The sequence below is a fragment of the Mizuhopecten yessoensis genome, unplaced genomic scaffold, assembly GCF_002113885.1.
Source record: "Mizuhopecten yessoensis strain PY_sf001 unplaced genomic scaffold, ASM211388v2 scaffold221, whole genome shotgun sequence".
In the NCBI taxonomy this organism is placed as follows: Eukaryota; Metazoa; Mollusca; class Bivalvia; order Pectinida; family Pectinidae; genus Mizuhopecten; species Mizuhopecten yessoensis.
Window position 1 is genome coordinate 89878 of NW_018403438.1, and position 12880 is coordinate 102757.

The following is a 12880-nucleotide window of genomic DNA, read 5'->3' on the forward strand; positions in this document are numbered from 1 at the left end:
TTGTTAGTCTGGACAATTTGGTTTGTGTTTATAGTAGAACCTTGTTAGTCTGGACATGTTGGTTAGTGTGTACAGTAGAACCTTGTTAGTCTGAACACTTTGGTTTGTGTTTATAGTAGAACCTTGTTAGTCTGGACATGTTGGTTTTTGTGTACAGTAGAACCTTGTTAGTCTGGACATGTTGGTGTGTGTGTATACAGTAAAACCTTGAAAGTTTGGACATGTTGGTTAGTGTGTACAGTAGAACCTTGTTAGTCTGGACAATTTGGTTTTGTGTACAGTACAACCTTGTCAGTCTTGACACTTTGGTTTGTGTGTACAGTAGAGGCTGTGGTATTATAGATATCCCCAGGGTGCTATGTAGAGCCTGTGGTATTATAGATATCCTAAGGGTGTTCTGTAGAGGCTGTGGTATAATAGATATCCCCAGGGTGCTCCGTAGAGGCTGTGGTATTATAGATATCCCCAGGGTGCTCCGTAGAGGCTGTTGTATCATAGATATCCCCAGGTTGCTCCGTAGAGGCTGTGGTATTATAGATATCCCCAGGGTGTTTCGTAGAGGCTGTGGTATCATAGATATCCTTAGGGTGCTCCGTAGAGGCTGTGGTATCATACATATCCTTAGGGTGTTCTGTAGAGGCTGTGGTATTATAGATATCACCAGGGTGTTCCGTAGAGGCTGTGGTATCATAGATATCCCTAGGGTGCTACGTAGAGGCTGTGGTATTATAGATGTCCTTGGGGTGTTCTGTAGAGGCTGTGGTATCATAGATATCCCTAGGGTGCTACGTAGAGGCTGTGGTGTTATAGATGTCCTTGGGGTGTTCCGTAGAGGCTGTGGTATCAAAGATATCCTTAGGGTGCTCCGTAGAGGCTGTGGTATTATAGATATCCTTAGGGTGCTATGTAGAGGCTGTGGTATCATAAATATCCTTAGGGTGCTCTGTAGAGGCTGTGGTATTATAGATATCCCCAGGGTGTTCCGTAGAGGCTGTGGTATCATAGATATCCTTAGGGTGCTACGTAGAGGCTGTGGTATTATAGATGTCCTTGGGGTGTTCCGTAGAGGCTGTGGTATTATAGATATCCCCAGGGTGCTATGTAGAGGCTGTGGTATTATAGATGTCCTTGGGGTATTCTGTAGAGGCTGTGGTATCATAGATATCCTTAGGGTGCTCTGTAGAGGCTGTGGTATTATAGATATCCCCAGGGTGTTCCATAGAGGCTGTGGTATCATAGATATCCTTAGGGTGCTACGTAGAGGCTGTGGTATTATAGATGTCCTTGGGGTGTTCCGTAGAGGCTGTGGTATTATAGATATCCCCAGGGTGCTATGTAGAGGCTGTGGTATTATAGATGTCCTTGGGGTATTCTGTAGAGGCTGTGGTATCATAGATATCCTTAGGGTGCTCCGTAGAGGCTGTGGTATTATAGATATCCCCAGGGTGTTCCGTAGAGGCTGTGGTATTATAGATGTCCTTAGGGTGCTCTGTAGAGGCTGTGGTATCATAGATATCCTTAGGGTGCTCCGTAGAGGCTGTGGTATTATAGATATCCCCAGGGTGCTATGTAGAGGCTGTGGTATTATAGATATCCCCAGGGTGCTCCGTAGAGGCTATGGTATTATAGATATCCCCAGGGTGCTCCCTAGAAGCTGTGGTATTATAGATATCCCCAGGGTGCTATGTAGAGGCTGTGGTATTATAGATATCCCCAGGGTGCTCCCTAGAGGCTGTGGTATTATAGATACTCTCAGGGGGTTCTGGAGAGGCTGTGGTATTATAGATAATATATAATGTTTAATTGATTTAATGTCTTAATTCTTAAAGGATGATCGACACATTATTAAGCTTTATTACATTAGAACCCATCTAACTGAAAACTAATTAGTCTTTTATGATATCAGAGAACGTACATCAATGATGCTGGTCTGACATTGTAATCAAGGATAACTAATGGAGACAGCCATCAGCTAAAGCTCAATCTGACTGTGCCGTACATCAGGACGTGCACTGGAATATAGCATTTCTACAAACTTGGTTCATTATTAATTGTTGTAGGAGTGTGTGAAAATCAATACGATACAGGCCTACAACTGTGCTAAGTACGGCTACTGGATCAATCATAATATGTCTTGATGTGTTGGAATTGGGGATTCTTGAGGAATCTTGTTTGGTTGATCCAGGTTGCTTGTAACTGTTCCTAACGTTGATAATCACATTGTACTGGATTATTGATATTCTGGCACTGGCGAAAGAGCTTAAAGATATCTGAAGTCAACAGAAGTTAATAAAGATGGCAGTGCTATCAAACATAGGAAGATGCCTGTTAGGTGTCAGGATTTAATGAACAGGAGTTGTAAGGATTGACAGATTCTGCTTGTAATAATTTCTTTTATGTTTTAAACTGTTAAAGGCGTCTTTATGAAAATTGAAGAATACCAGCTTCATTCATAGAAAGTCATTAGGTCAGTGACCTTCACCTTGAGGTCAAAAGTCAAGTACAAAAATTCTGCGATTCAGTATAATGCTGTAAACAGTTTGACAATCTTGATGAAACACAAAGTGTATGTGCATTCAGTGCACAGAAATGAGGACCTCTGAGTGGTAAATGTTAAGCGAAATCATATCCAGGCTGAACATTTTAAAGGGGCTGGTCGGGGAAAAAATGGCATATTTGCTAAAATGGCATACACATGTTTAAAATACCTTCTTATGAAATATACCGATACAAATTTGATGAAATTCACTCCCTAAGAGTAAAAATTATAATTATGTTAAAGAAATCCTAGATCGTCACCTGACAGTCTAAAACTCTCAATCGACCCTGATCAGTGATGTAATTTTACCGCATGCGCATCACCAACAAGGCCAAATGTAATCATTGTGACGAAAGAAAGAAATGCATGCAAAAGTCATGACAGGCACGAGGTATCAATACCGTTATATAAAACAACAACATATAGGTAGGAATACTACACTTGCATCATACATGACCTTTGAAAACAATTATTTACGTATAGTATTGCTGTCTTGTCCGACATGGCACATGAAGGTGTGCTATTGTTGTTATCTTCACTGCCTCACTTTCGAAACAACCACATGACATATATAAATAGATCTGCGCCAAGTTTACGCGGGGCTTCCCCGAGATTTCAGTGGTCAAAACTGGACATTGCAAGCAGAACTTGACCATCATATTGCCGTGGTATAACTTTTGGAAGGCCAGAGAACGCATTTAGACCCATTTATTTTGTATTTTTTTCCCCCGACCAGCCCTTTTAACATGTTGAAGATAGAGGATATCTTGATATTTCATGTATACTTCAACATCCACAGAATGGGCCCAGTGTAGCGTTAAAAGGTCACAGTCACATAAAGAAATTATCACTTTTTTGAAATTTTTTTTTTTGAAACAAATAAAATAAAATGTGAACTTAACCTACACTTAATGTACAGCTCATGCTTCAGATTTTACAGTTAGCTGTACTGTCTCTGTATTTTGTATTATATGAAATGTATTGTATATTTTATAATGTATGGTATGTATTGTATACTGATGAGTTGTAAGACCTCAAGTCAAAAATGATTTTAAATGAATTAGACCTTCATCATTATAGATCAAAGGTCAAATAAGTGCAAAATTTTTCAGTGAAATATTATCTTGCCTGTAAACTTTAAACCATTGAAAATATCTTGGTGAAATTTGAAAACCTGTTTTGGTTGCCAAAGCAATCTTTTGAATAAATTGATATCTGTATTCATTTCGTATTTCATCAGATCATTCAAACCTGATTTCCTGCTCATACGACAAAATGTGAGGGACGCCACGGAGGACTGGAAGAACTTGCTCATCGGATTTCAATATGGCGGTATTCCTAGCGTCAACTCTCTCCATTCTATCTACAACTTCCAGGATCGGCCGTGGGTGGTACGTTATCAGCACTTTAACATACTGGCTTATATAAAACCATGTTTTTGTGTTTCTTAATCACGGAGACTCTGGAATAGTGTAGTTAGATCTTCAAAACCTGTAAACCACACTAACTGTAAATGTCCTGGCTGACAAGCTTCTCAGTGTACATGCAATTTGGTGGAATCTCTAGATTGATTTTATTTCAGATTGTTTTGAGAATTTACAAGTCAAAGATGAAATTTAAGGAGTGGTTCTGTACTTTCTAGAAGTGCTTAGTGTTCTTTAAACAGCAAAACTTTTTTGACAAATCCAATGAACTGAGCATTTCCAACAAAGGGAATGTGACAAATCCAGTGAACCAAACAAAGGGAATGAGGAAAACTTGGATGAGATTACATAAAAATAGCTGATCGCAAGCCAGGCTGTGATGAGTAGATTTTTTAGACTGTAGTGATCAAATTGATATACAAAAGATGTTCCAACAGACAGGTTCATTTTCCTTATCAGTTTTAATACAGCAATAAGACAGCAGAAATCCCTGCGCACTGTCATCTGTTCTAATACAGCAATAAGACAGCAGAAATCACTGCGTACTGTCATCAGTTCTAATACAGCAATAGGACAGCAGAAATCACTGCCAAATGTCATCAGTTCTAATACAGCAATAAGACAGCAGAAATCACTGCGCACTGTCATCTGTTTTGGAAAATAAAAAATCTGTGAAGCAAGTAGTCCCCGAATGGTACTTCCAGAGGAGACTATATGTTTGCCCACCATCAGTGTGTCACTCCATCAGTGTGTCAGTGTGTCAGAGAATGGTACTTCCCGAGGAGACTATATGTTTGCACTCCATCAGTCTGTCAGTGTGTCAGTGTGTCAGTGTGTCAGTCTGTCAGTGTGTCACTCCATCAGTGTGTCAGTGTGTCAGAGAACAGTACTTCCCGAGGAGACTATATGTTTGCACTCCATCAGTGTGTCAGTGTGTCAGTGTGTCACTCCATCAGTGTGTCAGTGTGTCAGAGAAAGGTACTTCCCGAGGAGTCTATATGTTTGCACTCTATCAGTGTGTCAGTGTGTCAGTGTGTCAGTGTGTCAGAGTGTCAGTGTGTCAGAGTGTCAGTGTGGCAGTGTGTCACTCCATCAGTGTGTCAGTGTGTCATTCCGTCAGTGCGTCAGTCTGTCAGTGTGTCACTCCATCAGTGTGTCATTCTGTCAGTGTGTCACTCTTCCCGAGGAGTCTATATGTTTGCACTCTATCAGTGTGTCAGTGTGTCAGAGTGTCAGTGTGTCAGAGTGTCAGTGTGGCAGTGTGTCACTCCATCAGTGTGTCAGTGTGTCATTCCGTCGGTGTGTCAGTCTGTCAGTGTGTCACTCCATCAGTGTGTCAGTGTGTCATTCCGTCGGTGTGTCAGTCTGTCAGTGTGTCACTCCATCAGTGTGTCAGTCTGTCAGTGTGTCAGTGTGTCAGAGTGTCAGTGTGTCAGAGTGTCAGTGGGTCAGTGTTTCACTCCATCAGTGTGTCAGTGTGTCACTCCATCAGTGCGTCAGTGTGTCATTCCGTCAGTGTGTCAGTCTGTCAGTGTGTCACTCCATCAGTGTATCAGTGTGTCACTCCATCAGTGTGTCACTCCATCAGTGTGTCAGTGTGTCATTCCGTCAGTGCGTCAGTCTGTCAGTGTGTCACTCCATCAGTGTGTCATTGTGTCAGTCTGTCAGTGTGTCACTCCATCAGTGGGTCATTGTGTCAGTCTGTCAGTGTGTCACTCCATCAGTGTATCAGTGTGTCAGAGAACAGTACTTCCCGAGGAGCCTATATGTTTGCACTCCATCAGTGTGTCAGTGTGTCTGTGTGTCACTCCATCAGTGTGTCAGTGTGTCAGTCTGTCAGTGTGTCAGAGAATGGTACTTCCCGAAGAGACTATATGTTTGCACTCCATCAGTGTGTCACTCCATCAGTGTGTCAGTGTGTCAGAGAAAGGGACTTCCCGAGGAGTCTATATGTTTGCACTCTATCAGTGTGTCAGTGTGTCAGAGTGTCAGTGTGTCAGAGTGTCAGTGGGTCAGTGTTTCACTCCATCAGTGTGTCAGTGTGTCAGTGTGTCACTCCATCAGTGTGTCAGTGTGTCAATCTGTCAGTCTGTCAGTGTGTCAGAGAATGGTACTTCCCGAAGAGACTATATGTTTGCACTCCATCAGTGTGTCACTCCATCAGTCTGTCAGTGTGTCAGTGTGTCAGTGTGTCACTCCATCAGTGTCAGTATGTCACTCCATCAGTGTGTCAGTGTGTAAGTGTGTCAGTGTGTCACTCCATCAGTGTCAGTATGTCACTCCATCAGTGTGTCAGTGTGTCAGTGAGTCAGTGTGTCAGTGTGTCAGTGTGTCAGTCTGTCAGTCTGTCAGTGTGTCACTGTGTCAGTGTGTCAGAGTCACTGTGTCAGTGTGTCAGAGAATGGTACTTCCCGAGGAGACTATATGTTTACACTCCATGAGTGTGTCAGTGTGTCAGTGTGTCACTCCATGAGTGTGTCAGTATGTCACTCCATCAGTGTGTCAGTGTGTCACTCCATCAGTGTGTCAGTGTGTCACTCCATCAGTGTGTTTCAGTGTTTGCACTCCATCAGTGTGTCAGTGTGTCACTTCATCAGTGTGTTAGTGTGTCACTCCATCAGTGTGTCAGTTTGTCACTTCATCAGTGTGTCAGTGTGTCACTCCATCAGTGTGTCAGTGTGTCACTCCCCCAGTGTGTTTCAGTGTTTGCACTCCATCAGTGTGTCAGTGTGTCACTTCATCAGTGTGTCAGTGTGTCACTCCATTAGTGTGTCAGTGTGTCACTCCTTCAGTGTGTCAGTGTGTCAGTATGTCACTCCATCAGTGTGTCAGTATGTTACTCCATCAGTGTGTCACTCCATCAGTGTGTCACTCCATTAGTGTGTCACTCCATCAGTGTGTCACTCCATCAGTGTGTCAGTGTGTCACTCCGTCAGTGTGTCAGTGTCACTCCATCTGTGTGTCAGTGTGTCACTCCATCAGTGTGTCAGTGTGTCACTCCATTAGTGTGTCACTCCGTCAGTGTGTCAGTGCGTCACTCCATCAGTGAGTCAGTGTGTCACTCAATCATTGTGTCAGTGTGTCCCTCCATTAGTGTGTCACTCCATTAGTGTGTCACTCCATGAGTGTGTCATTGTGTGAGTCTGTCAGTGTGTCAGTTTCAGTGTGTCACTCCATCAGTGTGTCAGTGTGTCAGAGAATGGTAGGATGACTGAAAGTAGGTCACCATTTGATCTGTCCTCTGATTCACTCCTTAAGTAAATACGAGTACAGTTTGTAAATAAAACATTAGCCTGGTGACTATAAAACATTGGCCTGGTGACTATAAAACATTAGCCTGCTGACTATAAAACATTAGCCTGCTGACTATAAAACATTAGCCTGCTTTAGCCTGCTGACTATAAAACATTAGCCTGCTGACTATAAAACATTAGCGTAGTGACTATTAAACATTAGCCTGCTGACTATAGAATATTAGCCTGGTAACTATAAAACATTAGCCTGCTGACTATGAAACATTAGCCCAGTGACTATAGAACATTAGCCTGGCGACTATAAAACATTAGCCTGCTAACTATAAAACATTAGCCTGGGGACTATAAAACATTAGCCTGGTGACTATAAAACATTAGCCTGGTGACTATAAAACATTAGCCTGGTGACTATAAAACATTAGCCTGGTGACTATAAAACATTAGCCTGGTGACTATAAAACATTAGCCTGCTGACTATAAAACATTAGCCTGCTGACTATAAAACATTAGCCTGTTGACTATAAAACATTAGCCTGCTGACTATAAAACATTAGCCTGCTGACTTTAAAACATTAGCGTAGTGACTATTAAACATTAGCCTGGTGACTATAGACCATTAGCCTGGTGACTATAAAACATTAGCCTGGTGACTATAGAATATTAGCCTGGTAACTATAAAACATTAGCCTTGTGACTATAAAACATTAGCCTGCTGACTATAGAACATTAGCCTGCCGACTATAAAACATTAGCCTGCTAACTATAAAACATAAGCCTGCTGACTATAAAACATTAGCCTGGTGACTATAAATCATTAGCCTGGTGACTAATAAACATTAGCCTGGTGACTATAGAACATTAGCCTGGTGACTATAAAACATTAGCCTGGTGACTATAAAACATTAGCCTGGTGACTAAAAAAACATTAGCCTGCTGACTATAAAACATTAGCCTGCTGACTATAAAACATTAGCCTGCTGACTATAGAACATTAGCCTTGTGACTATAAAACATTAGCCTAGTGACTATAAAACATTAGCCTGCTGACTATAAAACATTAGCCTGCTGACTATAAAACATTAGCCTGGTGACTATAAAAACATTAGCCTGCTGACTATAAAACATTAGCCTGGTGACTATTAAACATTAGCCTGGTGACTATAGAACATAAGCCTGCTGACTATAAAACATTAGCCTGGTGACTATTAAACATTAGCCTGCTGACTATAGAACATTAGCCTGGTGACTATAAAACATCCTGGTGACTATAAAACATTAGCCTAGTGACTATAAAACATTAGCCTGGTGACTATAGAACATTAGCCTGGTGACTATAAAACATTAGCCTGCTGACTATTAAACCTTAGCCTGGTGACTATAAAACATTAGCCTGGTGACTATAGAACATTAGCCTGCTGACTTTAAAACATTAGCCTGTTGACTATAAAACATTAGCCCGGTGACTACAGAACATTAGCCTGGCGACTATAAAACATTAGCCTGCTAAATATAAAGCATTAGCCTGCTGACTATAAAACATTAGCCTGCTGACTATAGAACATTTGCCTGGCGACTATAGAACATTAGCCTGGTGACTATAAAACATTAGCCTGCGGACTATAGAACATTAGCCTTGTGACTATAAAACATTAGCCTGCTGACTATAAAACATTAGCCTGCTGACTATAGAACATTTGCCTGGCGACTATAGAACATTAGCCTGGTGACTATAAAACATTAGCCTTGTGACTATAAAAACATTAGCCTGCTGACTATAAAACATTAGCCTGGTTACTATTAAACATTAGCCTGCTGACTATAGAACATTAGCCTTGTGACTATAAAACATTAGACTGCTGACTATAAAACATTAGCCTGCTGACTATAGAACATTAGCCTGGTGACTATAAAACATTAGCCTGTAGACTATAAAACATTAGCCCGGTGACTACAGAACATTAGCCTGGCGACTATAAAACATTAGCCTGCTAAATATAAAGCATTAGCCTGCTGACTATAAAACATTAGCCTGCTGACTATAGAACATTAGCCTGCTGACTATAAAACATTAGCCTGGTGACTATTAAACATTAGCCTGGTGACTATAGACCATTAGCCTGGTGACTATAAAACATTAGCCTGGTGACTATAGAACATTAGCCTGCTGACTATAAAACATTAGCCTGGTTACTATTAAACATTAGCCTGCTGACTATAGAACATTAGCCTGCTGACTATAAAACATTAGCCTGGTGACTATTAAACATTAGCCTGGTGACTATAGAACATAAGCCTGCTGACTATAAAACATTAGCCTGGTGACTATTAAACATTAGCCTGGTGACTATAGAACATAAGCCTGCTGACTATAAAACATTAGCCTGGTGACTATTAAACATTAGCCTGCTGACTATAGAACATTAGCCTGGCGACTATAGAACATTAGCCTGGGGACTATAAAACATTAGCCTGTTGACTATAAAACATTAGCCCGGTGACTACAGAACATTAGCCTGGCGACTATAAAACATTAGCCTGCTAAATATAAAACATTAGCCTGCTGACTATAAAACATTAGCCTGCTGACTATAAAACATTAGCCTGGTGACTATTAAACATTAGCCTGGTGACTATAGAACATTAGCCTGCTGACTTTAAAACATTAGCCTGTTGACTATAAAACATTAGCCTGGTGACTATAAAACATTAGCNGTGACTATTAAACATTAGCCTGCTGACTATAGAACATTAGCCTGGTGACTATAAAACATCAGCCTGTTGACTATAAAACATTAGCCTGCTGACTATTAAACCTTAGCCTGGTGACTATAAAACATTAGCCTGGTGACAATAAAACATTAGCCTGGTGACTATAAAACATTAGCCTGCTGACTATTAAACCTTAGCCTTGTGACTATAAAACATTAGCCTGGTGACTATAAAACATTAGCCTGGTGACTATAAACCATTAGCCTGTTGACAATAAAACATTAGCCTGGTGACTATTAAACATTAGCCTGCTGACTATTAAACATTAGCCTGCTGACTATAAAACCTTAGCCTTGTGACTATAAAACATTAGCCTGTTGACTATAAAACATTAGCCTGCTGACTATTAAACATTAGCCTGCTGACTATTAAACTTTAGCCTGGGGACTATAAAACATTAGCCTGCTGACTAAAAAACATTAGCCTGTTGACTATAAACCATTACCCTGCTGACTATTAAACCTTAGCGTGGTGACTATAAAACATTAGACTGGTGACTATAAAACATTAGCCTGTTGACTATAAAACATTAGCCTGCTAACTATAAAACATTAGCCTGGGGACTATAAAACATTAGCCTGGTGACTATAAAACATTAGCCTGCTGACTATAAAACATTAGCCTGTTGACTATAAAACATTAGCCTGTTGACTATAAAACATTAGCCTGATGGCTATAGGACTTTGCCCTGTTTTAACGTGATCTGTTTACATTTTTTTGGGGGTGCCTTTCCACTGTATTGTTTAATTAAAACTGTGGGTCCCACCACGTTAATTTGATTCATTATTTCCAGAAGTTCTATGAGTCACATAAAAAATTAAAGAAAAAAGGACTTTGAACTTACATGTACATTCTATTGCCAATTTATTAAATATTTTGTGCTTATTTTTGTAATGTTGATCAGCAATCTGAAATTGAATTTAAAACGTGTTGTTTTTTTCAGTTCTCTCAATTGATCAAAATCCAGAAGAAGCTAGGTCGTGACAACTTCCCGCTGATCGAGCAGGCCTATTACCCAAACCACAAGGAAATGGTGAGTTAATTGTGCATTTTTTTTAATTTCATATCACGACTGTTGTCATTCCACTCCGCCACGTGCAGTTTTAAATGTCAAATCTGGCCATGTATTAGTAATGACATCACAACCAATCGCATGCAGTCTACATGGATTATTGTTCAACAGATGAAGAACAATAAAATGTCAAATAAGATTCATTTTATTTTCATTTGCTGTAATAACCATTATAGATATTAGATTTTGTTTGATATAAAATGATAAAGACATATTTCATTGATTTTTCAATAGAATTGGCCTATGATGTTAAAAAATATAATAAAAAATAATTTGAACTATGATTTTTTTTATTAACATAACTAAAATTGAATGCGAATTGAAATTACAATACAATATTTTCGATTCCATAATTACTTTAGATAAGGGTAAAATATGTTTTCAGTTCAACTACTTGCATTCAACATTTCATATATTTTCAAGTAATGCAGTAGGTGTCACACTTGGCTTTATCACCAAGGAGACCAGGGTTCAATTCCCTGATCAGATACGAAAAGCTATATGGGGCCACCATCCCCACCACGTAGGTTTTCTCCGGGTACTCTGGTTCCCTCCCACACTTAGAACTCCACAGAAGATAATTTTGAGTTGACTGATATTTTGTGTTGTCTTCGGTTTTAAAGTGCTGTATGTGTTCATTTGTTATAGAGAAAGTTGCTATTGTGGCTGAAGTTTATCTGAATCATATGTAGAATCTTAAGTTGAACAAAAGAACCCTGAGAAAACCTATACTGGCTTGACACCTTGGCTGAGGTTTTGTGTTAATATTTAGAGTTGTCTCCCTTCAAATATTAGATACTCACAGGTCTATAGTTTATTGTACTGCATTGTTGGTATACTGCCTCTGTACCGAGTGTCATTGCTACACAAAATATCTACCTGTCCCAAGATAGTGTATTGTACTGCATTGTTGGGATACTGCCTCTGTACCGAGTGTCATTGCTACACAACATATCTACCTGTCCCAAGCTGATTCAGTGCAGTATGTGTGGTCTAGACGTGACCAGTTGGTGATATTTATGCATATGTGCAGTAAATGTTATTTTAAAATCATTGAGTCATATCATCAGACTGTCATCTGAATTCATCCCTCTGTAAGAAAGTTTAAGTTTGATGTACTGCCTTATTGTAAACTTAAGATCATAACAAAACACAGTTACTGTTATTATAAAGTATTTAAAAATTTACCTGAGTGGGTTTTTTCTTTTGTAAATTCTAGATGCACATTCCAAATGCAAATAAGTGTGTTGTAAGAAAAAAAAAGAAAAAAAAGCCTGATCATTATTTTAAAGCAACTGGAGTAAGAATAAGTTTCCTTGTTCACAAACCTATACAAAGGGATAATTCTGTCTGGACAAGCAAAGGCCCATTATGATATGCACAGACCATTTTGTGTCTGGATTTTTCGGATTTCATTCTTCACACAAACCAAATGTTTAGAGAAACAAGCTTCCATTTTACGCAAAAAAGATTTTTGTCTGTACTAACAAGGTTCCCTTGTAAACAAACCAAAGTGTCCAAACTAACAACGTTCTCTGATACATATTTTTGTTTCAACTAACAAAGTAATAAAAAAAACCTTATCTCCTGTGGCAAGCAGTTGATTGTGCATCAAATTCTTTAACAAATTTTGGCTTTTGTAAAATCAGTTATGTGTTTGCCATAAGTGAATTTTGCTGTAAACAGAAAAATATTTTTATTTGGAGTAAAATGGTTACGTACATCAGAGAAATCTGTACACCGAGAGGAACAAGGTTCCATCAAATTGTCCAGACTTATAATCAGTTGCTGACTTCTGTTTGTCCAGACTTATAATCAGTTG

The 12880-nt window shown here is 39.6% G+C and overlaps 1 protein-coding gene and 1 long non-coding RNA gene across 3 annotated transcripts in view; one reads left to right on the forward strand and one right to left on the reverse strand.

Moving 5' to 3' along the window:
* LOC110442041 (synapsin-like) overlaps positions 1 to 12880 on the forward strand; it is a 174831-nt gene that overhangs the window by 48635 nt on the left and 113316 nt on the right. For both annotated transcript variants that reach the window (XM_021485558.1, XM_021485486.1), the window contains exons 5-6: positions 3780 to 3930; positions 10930 to 11019. In XM_021485558.1, coding sequence (XP_021341233.1) covers positions 3780 to 3930; positions 10930 to 11019 — 241 coding nt within the window. The remainder of the gene's footprint in view (positions 1 to 3779; positions 3931 to 10929; positions 11020 to 12880) is intronic.
* On the reverse strand, positions 11448 to 12423 carry LOC110442396. The gene is made up of 2 exons (XR_002462016.1): positions 12018 to 12423; positions 11448 to 11937 (listed from the first exon to the last, which is right to left on the reverse strand). It is a non-coding gene; the product is annotated as an uncharacterized LOC110442396 (long non-coding RNA).